General features: G+C 42.1%; 1 protein-coding gene across 1 annotated transcript in view; it reads right to left on the bottom strand.

Moving 5' to 3' along the window:
* LOC114641454 (multidrug resistance-associated protein 1-like) overlaps positions 1-15,240 on the bottom strand; it is a 164,176-nt gene that overhangs the window by 32,225 nt on the left and 116,711 nt on the right. The window contains exons 20-22 of the mRNA XM_028790484.2: positions 3,907-4,061; positions 1,965-2,120; positions 978-1,177 (exon numbers count right to left, since the gene is read on the bottom strand). Of these exons, the coding sequence (XP_028646317.2) occupies positions 978-1,177; positions 1,965-2,120; positions 3,907-4,061 (511 nt within the window). The remainder of the gene's footprint in view (positions 1-977; positions 1,178-1,964; positions 2,121-3,906; positions 4,062-15,240) is intronic.

Below are 15,240 nucleotides of genomic sequence, written 5' to 3' on the forward strand. Positions count from 1 at the left end.
TGACTAAGGCCCTTCTCACCCGATCGCTCAGTTTAGGTGGCCGGCCTGCTCTAGGAAGAGTCCTGGTGGTTTCGAACTTCTTCCACTTACGGATGATGGAGGCCACTGTGGTCATTGGAACCTTCAAAGCAGCAGAAATTTTTCTGTAACCTTCCCCAGATTTGTGCCTTGAGACAATCCTGTCTTGGAGGTCTACAGACAATTCCTTTGACTTCATGCTTGGTTTGTGCTCTGACATGAACTGTCAACGTTGGGACCTTCTATAGACAGGTGTGTGCCTTTCCAAATCAGGTCCAGTCAACTGAATTTACCACAGGTGGACTCCAATGAAGCTGCAGAAACATCTCAAGGATGATCAGGGGACACATGATGCACCTGAGCTCAATTTCGAGCTTCATGGCAAAGGCTGTGAATACTTATGTACATGGGATTTCTCAGTTTTTTTTATTTTTAATAAATTTGCAAAAACCTCAAGTAAACTTTTTTCACGTTGTCATTATGGGGTGTTGTGTGTAGAATTTTGAGGAAAAAAATGAATTGAATCCATTTTGGAATAAGGCTGTGACATAACAAAATGTGGAAAAAGTGATGACGCACTGGGAATACTTTGCAGATGCACTGTACATATGCAGGGCTCAGGGGGCTCAGAGGCACGGTCACTTCTGGGTCTCAGTGTCTGTGTGAAGCTGGCACGCCTTCTGTAGGTCTCTGTGGGTTTTTCTTTTCTGGGGGCTTTAGTCTCACCCCATGTCCCAGACATGTGTGTCCTTATCCTAATTAGTCACATTAAGTGACTGAGAGGCGTCCCACCCACAGTTGATCCCTGCCATGCCCCCCACAGCTGTCTGTCTGTACGTGTGGTACACGTGTGTGTGCGCGCCCTCCCAGTGAGTCATCTTCACATCAAATTGTTTTTAGGTAATCGGATGTCGCCCTGATAACACCCCCAGATCATTTCATGCACACACAGCACTTACCGATTGGAAATCACGTTGTTGTAGTAGCAGACAAGGTTCTCGTAGATGACCTCCTTGTTCTGACTGATGAAGCGGTCTTGATAGCCGAACGCTCGTATTGTAGAAACACCCAGAAGGGTCTCACTGAAGTGAGAGATCACAGGAGATCGAGAAGCCCCGTCCAGTCGCCGAATCTGCCGGGAGCTTGCAATGTAGTATCTCTGTGGAGCACAGAAACAGGCAACCCTGACAATGGCCGCCAGGTTGTCTTGGCTAGACATCTAAGGCTGTTTACGCCAGTTTCATTACATCGATGAAGCCCAGCAGAACTAACCAGTGTGCCAGGGTACCAACCTCAAGCTGAACAGTCGATTGCAATCCCATTAAAATATTCAAACTATTAAGTTGTGTGGAATCCAAAAAATAATTTCATTACAGCAATGCAAACTGAGCAGCCGAGTCAGGGAGTCAGCCGACACTGCAACGCTGTTTGATTTCCATCCATCCATCCATTATCCAACCCGCTATACCCTAACTACAGGGTCACGGGGGTCTGCTGGAGCCAATCCCAGCCAACACAGGGCACAAGGCAGGAAACAAACTCCGGGCAGGGTGCCAGCCCACTGCAGGGCACACATACACCCACCAAGCACACATATTTAAGATGGCCAATGCACCTAACCTGCATGTCTTTGGACTGTGGGAGGAAACCCACTCAGACACGGGGAGAACATGCAAACTCCACGCAGGGAGGACTCAGGAAAGAAAACCAGACGGGTCTCCTAACTGCGAGCCAGCAGCGCTACCCACTGCGCCACCGTGCCACCCGTTTGATTTCCTCACATTGTAATTTATAGTCATTTTGATTTATCTGCAATTGCTCATTTTTCAGTGATGGCATCCAGCCACACAACCCTAACACACTCAGATTCCTAACATCAGAATCACTGCATCACTGGCTCATGTCACCCTACCCTGCCAGTCGCCCAAGGTGCCAATGACACTTACCTGAATACTGAAATACAGAATGCCAAGGGGGACGATAGCCACGGCAAACAAGGGAGTGGCCACGATAATGACCACAACGGTTCCTATCACATCCAGCAGGCAGCTGAACCAGGTGCGTAGGTAGTAGTGGAAACGCTCGTCGATGACGTAGATGTCCTGTGTTGAGCAAACCTCATCATTAGTCGTTTGTCACAACACTCAGAAAGTCAGATACAGAAAAAGTGAAATGCCACCAGAGACACAGATAAACTGAAGGCCATCTTTTTGATCCTTTTTAGGATTTAGTTAACGCTGATCCATTTCTTATAATTCTATAATTATTATATAATATATATATAATTATTATAATTCTAGCAAAAATATGCCAAGGTGCTTTTGTACTTTAAATTATTAAAAAATCATTAAGTGTGGGCATCTCATATACCGATGGCCACACTAGTAGACTGAGCCCTGTCTGATATCTTCTGTGTTCCACTTGTGGAAGGACACTGTCCTTCTCCAGTAGTTCAAGCATCGATCAAAGTCAGTGTCTTAAAACTACTCACTCAATAAATCAATCAATCAATCAATAATGCCAACTAATGTACCCTCAAGCCTTGCTAGGCCTATCACTGGTCAGGCTCATCCACTTGTCCACCTCCCACATACCACTTCAAATGCCCTGGCCGCCCTGGGCTGCTGTCCACCTCTTCCTTTCATGTCGCTGTCAGATGAGCCTTCACCCTAACTGTCTATCTCAATGAAATGTGACTCAATGGGCCTTTGGCCAGGACATTAATCACTTCTGGGCCAAGCCCTGAGTAGAAACAGCCTCCTCTGGCTACAGGGTGACAAGGCTTGAACCCCGCTAACAGTCCCTGGTGCCCTGGCACCTCTGGACCCTAGGTAGCCCTTAAAGGCCAAGGGTTCTTAGGCAGCTTCCTCGCTACTGGTTTTAAAGGAACAACATTGTCTCAAGTCCTATTGTAATGCCAGTCCTCACCATTAATAAAGATGGAAGGCTGTCCAGGTTTTCCTTGTTAGGAAGATGAAGTTGTTCTTGCCACTTGCCAAGCCACCTAGACTCCACTGACTCTCCCTACCTGATGGCAGAGTACTGCCTGTCCTGCTCCCCACAATCGCATGTAATAATAATAATTCTTTGCATTTATATAGCGCTTTTCTCACTACTCAAACCGCTCAGCAATTGAAGGTTAAGGGCCCAACAGAGCAGAGTCCCTATTGGCATTTATGGGATTCGAACCGGAAACCTTCCGATTGCCAGTGCATGTAGATGTGGGGAACGAGACGTCTGATACAGCAAGGCACTGTATTGTTGTCACAGTCCGTTATCAATATGTTTGGGATTTATTAGCACTTTTTGTGACATGTTTAGCTAAAAGAATGTGCAGCAGTGCGCCATCTGTAGGAATGTATTGGTCCTTGTCTAACAAAATGCACTCCACAAGATGCGGCGCTGCTGCAGGAACTGAGGCTGAGTGTTTGGTTCATTTGGTTTTCACAACAGGGATGAAAGAGGATTGACAAATGAAGATGGACAATGGTGTACGAAAACTAAGAGTGCCCCTCCAGCGCCAGCTCACTGGGGGGCACGAAATACGACTTAAACTGAAACAGCTGATGTAATAAAAGAGAAAGTGGAGGAGCAGGAAACCTTGGCTGAAACTGCTTATCAGTCCTGCCCAAAGACGCCAAACATCACCAGCCTCACATCACCAGTGTGGTTTTTCTTCTCTCTGAGTGGCCCTGCGCCACTCTTTCTCCACTGTCACCGCCTTCTCACAGTACCCAGTCATTTCATTTCTAAAATTCATTATTTAATTCAGCTTACAGGAGCAAACATAAAGCCATTTACTGAGGCCTACAAGGGACCCAAAGGGTTTGGCACTATAAACTCAAACATCCCAAGCATTTTAGGCAGCTAAAGTGGAGTTCGTCTGACCTTAGTGGATCTGCTGACAAGCTGACCGATGGGCGTCGTCTCAAAGAAAAGCAGAGGGAGATGCAGAATGCTGTCCAGCATTTGATAATGTAGCGTTCGTGAGGCCTGTAGAGTTCCTTTGGTCAAGACGAAGGCGCCAAAGCACACGGCCAGAGCTGCAAATCAGAGCAGAGTCACAAGAGATGAGCATTTAGTGGTCACTGATTGGTGCCATGTGGACACCAAGGGCCTCAAGTATAACGCAGTGCGTAGAACTCACACTATAACATGGCGTAAGCACAAAAGCGGGAATGTGCGTACGCACAGAAAAATCCAGATGCTGGAATCTGTACGTATGCAAACTTCCACGTTCTTCCACTACATAAATCCCGATCAGCGTGAAAAGTAACGCACGTGCACGCGCCTTCTGTCCCGCCCCAACTCCTCCCAGAATTACGCCTCTTTGAATATGCAAATCAATATAAATAGCCTTCTGTGAAAAGACAATGGGAAAAGCACAGGGGAAAATATAAGAATTTCAGCGAATACCAAGTGGAGGCAAAGGAAAAACGTACTATTTGTTGGTTTAAACAGTGGTATAATCAACAAAAGGAAGTTGATCGAGTGACAGAGTGTCGGAGAAAGTCGAAAGATCGAGTTCACAAAGTCGCACAGTGCCCGAAATAAAAAAGAAATCACATATCAAAGTCGCCATGAAAAGGCGAGTCGTAGCCGACCGTCTGAGTGTCATATGAAAGCTTATTAGGGTACAGACAAAAAAATAGGCACACAGTGCGAAAAAAGCATGAAATGTCAACTTTAATCTCGAAATTTCCACTTTAATCACGTAGTTTATTTTGCCATTAAAGTAGAACATTATAAACTTCATCTTAAAATCATTTAATTTACTAGTTTCTCAAATCCCATTGTAACTAAAGTAGGACTTTAAATGCTTTGTTCTGTATTTGATCTTCTATGTGCTCTATGTGTGTGAATCACTACCTGCTTCTTAAATGGGCTTTCTCTTTCTCCGACAGGACTCAGAATCCATTACATTCGTGATATTACAGCTCTCTGAATAATTAAAATACTGAGATGTATACGTGATATCTTTTTCATGATGATAGGAATGAAAGCATGTTATTAAACATGGGAACACGGTGGCGCAGTGCTTGTTCATATCTCACGCAAGAGGCTTGCTGTGCCATGCGTGACCTTTGATGAAATAATTTATCACAGCAGTCCTGTCTCTTTCAAACGTACTAACCTCCAATTCCTGTCCTTACTTTTCTTTCTCCAATCGCCACACAATCAGCTCTGTAATAGACATGAAGCCATCTGTAAGCTTAGAACGCCGATTCTTCAGAACTTTTAAAGAACATTGCAATATCTTCGTAGTACATGTTTAATTATTCTATCCATCTATCCTTCCAGTGTCGCGTCAGCACCAGCAAGAATACAACGCAATGCAGGAACAATCCCTGAACTAGCTAGTGCTGCGGCACCGTGTCCTCACGTGTTTAATTATTAACAATACAGATTATTTAAATGAAGTTAAAGTTTTATCTGTATAATATAATCAACATATTTTGCTGCATTTCATCTTAAAAATGATATCGTCATCATATGTAAATACGCGCTTTATAAAGTGGCGCAGGTTGTGTAATATTATAACTGTAGTGCAAGTTTACAGTGAGGTGATTGTACTTATAAGTCCAAACAGTTCTACAAGGAGCACTTGATGGACTGATTGAGTGCGTTTAGAGTTCTTGGGATGAAACTTTTTCTAAACCGCAAAGTCTGTACTGGGAAGTCTCTAAAGTGTTTTGCCGTGGCTGAGGCAGCATCTGCTTAATGCTGTGTACTGATAATTATCTGCTGCTGTGATTCACACTCAGATACAGTGATATAAATACTCCGAGTGGTGCAGTGAGAGTAATATGGAAAAAGATGATCTGCAGTGGCAACCCTTAACGGGAGCAGCTGAAAGAAGAAGAAGATGCAGTGAGAGTTACAATGCTAAAGCAGTTCTGGTATTTGGAATACTATGGCTATTCCCTGGCCCATTATATTGCTGCAGGTTAATTACAATCAGATGCATTACACTAATAAACAATATGCAGTTAATTTCAGTGTATTTATAAAGCCGCGCCAGGAATGTGGGTCTAAGAAAGAAAGGGTGACCACACAGGAACAGTAGCACTGCTTTGACGCTGGGTGCCGCCAGTCTGCAAAACCGAGCGGAGAAATTGCGTACACCAGGGTATGAGGTACCGTGGAAATGTGCGTGGCTTTACGCCAAGTTTAGGTTTTATACATCGCGATTTGAGCGTGGAAACGTTCGTACGCAATATTTCTGCGTACACACCGTTTATACATGAGGCCCCAGGACTGTGACGCAAACATCGTAGCTGTAAATGGCTACAAAAACACTCTGCAGTGATCCCCTGTGACCCGTCCTGGACAGGAGATCCGCCAGAGCAATTTGGGAAAAAAAAGAAAAACTGGAAAGCACACCCGTTAGGAGTTGGGTCTAGCAAAGTGAGAAAGACCTGAATACTCTACGAGAGGCCTGAGGCCTACAGCCGTGAGCGGTTTTTCTTTTTCAACATACTGTATGAGGGCAAATCAAGATTTGACAACTGAATTTTTAGATAAAGGTCATGTAATTAGAAAAAAATCTGATGGCATTGCCCCCTCAAGTCGGCATTTCTAAGATATCAACTGGGAAAAAGGTCTTCCCACTCCTCCATGCAGCTCTGTGGTGTTTGAGGTGTGTCTTGCATGTACAGCCCAGTTCATATTTCCCTATGCAGATGATCTGAGTGTTGACTTGGCCATTCCAGAACCCTCCAATTCTTTCTTTCCAGCCATTCCTTGGTGGCTGTACTGGTATGTTTAGGGTCAATGAATAGTGAGCGTCTCTTGTCTCTAAACTATCTCTCTCTCTCATTCTTCCTAGGGCACGAAGCGGAAGCAGAAGCAGAAACAGAAGCGGACAATGGCCGATAGTGAGGTGAATTGCGTTGAAATTGTAGTCGAGGAACTCCAGGCACTCGATGAACAGATTCAGAAACTTCTGTCAAGACGAAGATACCTCAGAGATCTGAAGGCTCGGCTGTTGGATAAACCGTCCTCGCCATCTGTTATCAGCGTAACATCAACCCCACGTTGTGCCGCTCAAGTCACCTTCACCCCCGCGCCTCGTAGGAGCGACACCGATGATGACCTCGGTGTATTTCAGCTACGCAGGCGGGGGTTCAAGGCCAGAACACCTCCATCGGCACAGGCAAGCATCGTAACCCAGAACCGGTTTGACCCTCTAAGCGTCCCCAGTTCGCCTTCAGCTCCTGGTGATGTAATTGTGGTAGGTGATTCTATTGTTAGGAACCTCAATATCACTCGCCCTAATAGAAAATCTTTTGTTTCTTGTTTTCCCGGTGCTCGTGTCCGAGATGTGATGAGACGTGCGCCGGCGATCTACAAGAACAGGGCAGTTGGAGCCATTGTTATACATGCTGGCGTAAACGACATAAGGCACCGACAGTCGGAGATCCTCAAGGCAGACTTCACTGCATTAATTAAAGACACGAAGGAGAGGACTCCATCGGCATAAGATCTTCATTTCGGGTCCACTGCCTCTCGTCAGACGATCAAACGAGTACTACAGTCGTCTACTTGGTTTAAACAACTGGCTGCAGGGCTTCTGCAAGAATCAAGACATCGGGTTCATCAACAACTGGGACCTCTTTTGGGAAAGACCGCGTTTTTTCAAGCGAGATGGCCTGCATCCGAACATCTTTGGCGCCCAGGTCCTCTTCGAAAACATATCTAAGGTAATTCGTTTATCTTGACTATCTATCTCTGCTTTTAACCCCTTCCGAAATGCCACTCCTGTGCTTGGTCATGATAATTGTTTAATAAAATCTTCCATAAAAGTGCACAACATAAATACTGTAATAACCAATCTTAATGCACATAGAAAATCTAGGCAATACGGCATAACCACCAATAATTTAATTAAAGTTACTACTTTAGATGAACAATGTATTAAAACTATAAAAACAGATCATAGATTAAACAAAAAATACACACGGAGCAGCACTAATAAAAATAACTTAATTCCTGTTCCATATATCAATAACGCACATAGTATTCATCTCTGCTCCTCCGAAACATTGAATATGGCTCTATTAAATATTAGAGCTTTAACTAACAAGACGTTTTTTATCAACGATCTTATTAGTGATAAAAAAATAGATTTTATTGCACTAAGTGAAACGTGGCTTAGCTCAGATGGCGCAGCTGTTTTAATCGAATCTGCGCCTCCGGATTACAGTTTTAGTCGTGCTGATCGCCAAGGAAAGAGAGGTGGAGGGCTAGCAAACATTTACTCAAGCAGGTTAAAATGTAAAGATGTCAGTTTTGGTAAATTCAAGTCCTTTGAGTATCTCGCCATTATTATTCAGGGAGATTCTCACGTTCTAGTATTATCCGTGTATAGACCTCCAAAATTCAACGCGTCTTTCTTTGAGGAATTCTCTGACTTAATGTCAATTTTAATTACGAACTATGACACACTCTTAATAGTCGGTGACTTTAATTTTCATATAGATAATCAATGTGACCAAAAAGTAAAAGAATTTATGAACCTCCTGGACTCTTTTGATTTGAGACAGCTCGTTAATCAGCCTACACATAAAGCAGGTCATACATTAGACTTAGTAATTACTAAAGGACTAAAGTTGATATAAAGCAGGTCATTGATATTGGTCTCTCAGACCATTTTCTTCTACTCTTTAATATAGAAATAATGATAGAAAACACTCATGAGAAGCATATTGTTAAAAAACGCCTCTTTGACTCATCAGCAGCTTTAAAACTTACAAACATTCTAAGCAATCAGTCCGTTTATAGTGCCAACTATAATAGCGAGGAGAATGTAAATAGTAAGGTGGAAAGATTTAATACTAAAGTGAGGGCTGCTGTTGACTTAGTTGCACCTGTAAAGACAGTTAAAAAATCTTCTAGCATTGTTATACCTTGGAAGACCCAAAGAGTGTCTGATTTAAAGAGAACATGCCGTAGAGCTGAGCGTAAATGGAGGAAAACTAAACTAACTATCCACTATGAAATATTAAAAGTTAAAATAACAGACTAGAATAACACAGTCCGTCTTGAGAGGCGCTGCTATTTCTCTAAGATTATAAATAACAATGCTAGTAATCCCAGAGTCTTATTTTCGACAATTGATCGTCTGTTAAACCAGGTAACTCAAAGGAATGCCTCCTAAGTACTTCCAGTAAAACCTGTGAGGCTATCGCTGTATTTTTCAATCAAAAAATTAATGATATTAGAAATAACATAGTATATCTCCCCAACACTAAGGATCCTCCTAAACCCCAGTACCCCATAATAAACAAATTAAAGTCTTTCACTAGGATAGATTTACCTGATTTACATAAAATAATTTCTCAAATGAAACCCTCCACCTGCGTCCTTGACCCAATACCAACACATTTTTTCAAAGAAGTATCGGGTGTGCTTATTGATAATGTTCTTGACATAGTAAATTCGTCATTAGATACGGGGGTCTTCCCAGACTGTCTTAAGACTGCTGTAGTTAAACCCCTACTTAAGAAAAATAAGCTCGACCCCTCTGCTCTTGAAAATTATAGACCCATCTCTAACCTGTCTTTCTTAAGTAAAATTCTAGAGAAGGCAGTCATTATGCAGTTAAATGAGCACCTTAATAAACCTGCTATTCTTGATAAATTTCAGTCAGGTTTTAGAACAAATCACAGCACAGAAACTGCACTCGTTAAAGTAGTAAATGACTTGCGGGTAAATGCAGACAGAGGCCATTTATCTGTTCTCATCCTCTTAGATCTGAGTGCTGCATTTGACACCATTGATCATAATATTCTTAAGAATTGCCTTAGTCAATGGGTGGGCCTCTCTGGCAGTGTCTTAAATTGGTTTGAATCCTACCTGGCAGGGAGAAAATTCTTTGTTAGTTGTGGTAATTATAACTCAAAGACACATGATATTCTATATGGTGTTCCACAAGGCTCTACCCTGGGTCCGCTGCTCTTCTCAATCTACATGCTTCCATTAGGTCAGATTATCTCAGGGCACAACGTGAGCTACCACAGCTATGCTGATGACACACAGCTGTATTTATCAATAGCACCTGATGACCCCGAATCTCTTGATTCGCTAACACAATGTCTAACTTGTATCTCAGAATGGATGAATAGTAACTTTCTCAAATTAAATAAAGAAAAAAACGAAATCTTAGTGATTGGCAATAATGGATACAATGAGGCTATTAGAAATAAACTTGATGCATTAGGATTAAAAGTCAAATCGGAGGTAAAAAGCTTAGGGGTAACCGTTGATTGTAATCTGAATTTTAAATCGCATATTAATCAGATCACTAGGACAGCATTTTTTCACCTAAGAAACAGAGAAAAAGTTTGACCTCTTATATCATCGAAAGATGCAGAGAAATTAGTTCATGCGTTTGTTTTCAGTCGGCTAGATTACTGTAACGCACTCCTCTCAGGACTACCCAAAAAAGACATCAATCATTTGCAACGAGTGCAGAATGCAGCTGCTAGAATCCTTACCAGGAAAAGAAAATCCGAACACATTTCTCAAGTTTTGATGTCACTACACTGGTTACCTGTGTCATTCAGAATTGACTTTAAAATTCTGTTTATGGTTTATAAATAATAATAATAAATAATAATTTTTTGCATTTATATAGCGCTTTTCTCACTACTCAAAGCGCTTAGCAATTGCAGGTTAAGGGCCTTGCTTAAGGGCCCAACAGAGCAGAGTCCCTTTTGGCATTTACGGGATTCGAACCGGCAACCTTCCGATTGCCAGTGCAGATCCCTAGCCTCAGAGCCACGCCCTGGCTTATATATCGGAATGTCTGACACCTTATATTCCAAATCGTAACCTTAGATCCTCAACTGAGTGTCTCCTTAGAATTCCAAGAGCACAACTTAAAAGAAGTGGTGAGGCGGGTGACCTTCTGCTGTTATGCACCTAAAATCTGGAATAGCCTGCCAGTAGTAATTCGCCAGGCTGATACAGTGGAGCACTTCAAAAAAACTACTGAAAACACATTACTGTAACATGGCCTTCTCATAACTTCACTGTAATTTAATCCTGATACTCTGTATATCTAATTCATTATAATAACTATTCATTCCTAATCTGTACTAACCCCTACTCTCTCTTCTGTTTCCTTTTCCGGTGTCCTGTTGGTGGTGGCGTGCGCCATCACCATCTACCCAAAGCACCATGATGTTCCAACAATGATGGATGGATTAAAAGCCAGAAGTCTGTATGACCATCAGCATCAAGTGACTCCGTGAAAAACCCGAACTACAAAGAGGACTATTTCATTTATGTTAGGTAGAATGCCCAGAGGGGACTGGGCGGTCTCGTGGCCTGGAACCCCTGCAGATTTTATTTTTTTCTCCAGCCTTCTGGAGTTTTTTTTTTTGTTTTTTCTGTCCCCCCCGGCCATCGGACCTTACTCCTTTCTATGTTAACTAATGTTGTCTTATTTTAATTTCTTATTTTGTCTTTTATTTTTCTTCTCTTCATTATGTAAAGCACTTTGAGCTACTTTTTGTATGAAAATGTGCTATATAAATAAATGTTGTTGTTGTTGTTGTTGTCAATCTTCTGACAGATGGCCTCACATTATCCTGAGACACCCTCTGGTAAAATGAAGAACTCTACGCTGGTGTACCAACAGAACATTTCCACCAACGTGTTTTACAGCTGCCATCAAATGGTCAATTGCCAAACACACTGGTCCACAAGCATTTTGCTACTGGGAGTCCTTCACCTTTACTTTAACAGGTCTCACTTGCTGACCGTTTTTGTCCAGCAGCACATCCCGTTTTTTAGTTATGATGTTCCAGGTCTTGGACAGCTAGGGTGACTGGACAGTAAAGGCGGATAACCATTTTGATAATTACTGGTAATTCCACTAGGGATGCCACTGAAATAAAAGAATTCACCACACATTACTAACAGCTGTGAGTTGTTTAACTTGTCATTATTAATTTTTAATTCGCAGAAAAAATCTTTGTTACTGATTAGCAGGTCCTCTATGACTCTAAAGCATAATGACACCACTCAGACATGATGGCGGTGCAGTAGGTCGAGGTTTTACTGTTAAACATAACATTGCATTTCAGGACATCTAGTTTGTTAGATTCACCGTTACTTTGAAAATTTTGTGAAGGCGATGGACAGAAACGGCGATGCTTTTCAGAATTTAAGAAATAAGTTTGGTCTCGAGAAAAGTGAAGCCAAAATAAAGGAAGGTGTTTTTGTTGGCCCTGAAATCTGTGAACTGATGCTTGAAACTGAAGCCCACTGAATCAGCACCCTCAGGTTGTCCAGAATTTTCCTGACAGTCACAGAGCAGAGAATAACAAAAACTGAGCTTGTGGAGAACCTGCTGAAAGTATATCAGCTTACGGGAGCCGAATGTCACTGAAGACGGATTCTTTACATTCTCATCTCGACTTTTTTCCACCAAATCTGGGCGATGTCAGCGATGAGTATAGGGAAAGATTTCATCAAGGTGATGGAAAACCGATATCGGGGAAAATTCACTCCGAGAATGATGGGTGACTACTGTTGGCTCTTGCAAAGAGAGACGGATTAGCAGTACAAGAGCAAAAGCGAGGGCCTCCAGCATTTTTGGACAGGCTGACCTCACTTTTATATTGAGGTAAATTGACATAAATATACTTAAATGTGTCTCTGGTATCGTCTTCTGGTTTGTTTTCGGAATAAACACATCAAAACAATATTGGTGGGACAGAGTCCAAACTCCAGATATCGTGCTGATATATTGATATTCAAAAGTGTCAAAACGTCAATGATGTGTATCTCAAAAACCTGACCTGCTAGCTTAATTCCGATTTCATACATGAAAGGAGTGTAAAAAACTTAATAAAGAGCTGCGCTGAAATTCCCAGAAGCAAACAAAAAATATTTTTTTGTAGAACAGTGATAGTTGGCCAAAAAACTTTATCTTTGCCTTGTCTGTTCAGAGCACATTCTTCCAAATGTCCTGGTCTTCTAGGTGCCCTGATGTTCTCACCTCCTGGCACATTTATGCTTCTTTTATTATTTTTTATTTATGAGCTTCTTTCTAATGGTAGACTCACACACTTTGGCATCAACAGTGTCATGGAGGTCCCATGATGAAATTCAGGTATTCTTAGAGATTTCTTTCATTATCTTTTCATGATCTTCTTATTATAATCTTTGCTGGGGCAGCCAGTTGTTTCAAGTCCTCTTTACTTACAGATGATCGTCACAGGTGGCACAGTGCTGGTGCTGCTGCTTTGTAGTAAGGAGATTGTGGGTTTGCTTCCCAGGTCCTCCCTGTGTAGAGAGCGCTTTCAGTAGTGAGAAAAGTGTTATATAAATGTAAAGAATTATTATGATCATCCAGACAGTAGAATGGTTGATTTTTAATTGTTTGCAGATCTTCTTTCTGAAGGCCTCAAAGAGCTCTTTCGATCGCACCTTGGTGATAAGTCTAAACGTCGGCGTGAAGTTTGTCTCACATTTCACGACATTTCCAGCGATTTTCAGTCCTAGCCTTCATTCCCAGAATCTTTGTGTGTCGGAGGCAGTTGGTGGTTTGCTCCTGTCAAGCTGCTCATCTAACATGACGTCTCCTGTGACTCACTCCAACTAGTCTGCGGCTCGCTCTGATAAAATGAAGCAGCTTTTTTTTTTTTTTGTTTTTGTTCTTTATTTCGCCTTATACAATTTCTTGTATTAGGAATTTGTTAGTTTTCACATACCCCTTGGGGTAAGAGCGCAGGGTCAGCCATTGTACAGCGTCCCTGGAGCAATTACAGGTTAAGGGTCTTGCTCAAGGGCCCAGCAGAGTAGGATCTCTTTTGGCAGTGACGGGGATTCGAACCAGCAACATTCAGGATACCAGCACAGATCCTTAGCCTCAGAGCCACCACTCCGCCCTTAAGAATAAGAGCAGCTCACTTCTCAAAACGGACTCTCAAACCCATGAAGTTTTGATTATCAGTCAACAGTTGATACCGTTGTGCCACCAAAGTGCTCTTGATCTTGTCCTTAGTTGGAGGGGTGGGCGGTGTGAGCAAGAGAGAAGACAACCAATGCATGCTAATCTGGAAGTACAATGCATAAAATGTACCGATGAGGAACTAGGAACGCTCATGTTTTGGACCTCATAATCAGAAGAACAGCTCATCTGTCTGCTGTCTTGTGTTTTATGAACTAAAACAGAATGGAAAAAGAAAAACTGGAAAGGCTGAGACTTTAGCTGAACTCACTGCAGAAGTTCAACTGTTCATACTGTGGCAGTAACGTCAGGCACCACAATATTGGCCATCACAAAAGGGATGTGCTGGAAAGTCGGCGCTCAGTCGGTAGAGCAGACACGGCTCATGTGTTTCAGGTGTTTAAATTTATTACGGCCTAGCAAATCTGATAAAAAAGCTGCTGACAATGACGGGCTGGACGAGACCCTCTGATGAAGTTCTGATCATCTGCACAGATTTGTGGTGGTGATAAATGTGGGGGTGCACTTACTTTTCCCAAATGAAAATTTGCATTCAAATTATGCAATGGATTACAAAATGTAAATGTGGCATAATGTGTGTTATATCACACATTATTATCCATAGAAACTGTTGAAATGACAATCAGATCTTGATATCTCCACATATGTTAAAAAAGAAAACTGTGTGTCACTGGCTACTGGTACTTAACTTCTCACACACTCAGACAATCAGAAAAGGGAAACGTCAAACCAGTGTGTCCCAACAAACAAAGCTTTTAAATACATTACAGTCAATCAAGGAAAAGTCCAAAAACAAACCAAAAAAACAAAAAGTATTCCAAAATATTAGAAAAAACTTCAAAACTAACAATAAATTATAAATGATAAACTAGCCTGAGAAACCAATATGCAATTGAAAAGGGCAAAAGGTAAGGGCGAAATGAAGGCCTGGGGTAGAATTACAGAAAGTACAGAAAATAAAAAATAAACAGTGGACACAGAGGACGAAAATCAGCAAAAGGACAAGAAGCAGGAGCGTCTGTGGGCAGAGTGGCACATTCAGCCAGTACATTTTATTTTATTTATTTATTTCTTTGTTTTTACTGCGACACTACACAGGTGTACAGCGGACTGGTCAACTAAGGCCACTCACGTGTGGCGACATGAACTTTAGATTTTCACTGTGTGTTCAGTGACTCGAATACAAACTGAGGACTTGCATGCAGTTACCATAATGTATGCTGTCACAGGGACAA

Source organism: Erpetoichthys calabaricus, chromosome 4, assembly GCF_900747795.2.
Source record: "Erpetoichthys calabaricus chromosome 4, fErpCal1.3, whole genome shotgun sequence".
In the NCBI taxonomy this organism is placed as follows: domain Eukaryota; kingdom Metazoa; phylum Chordata; class Cladistia; order Polypteriformes; family Polypteridae; genus Erpetoichthys; species Erpetoichthys calabaricus.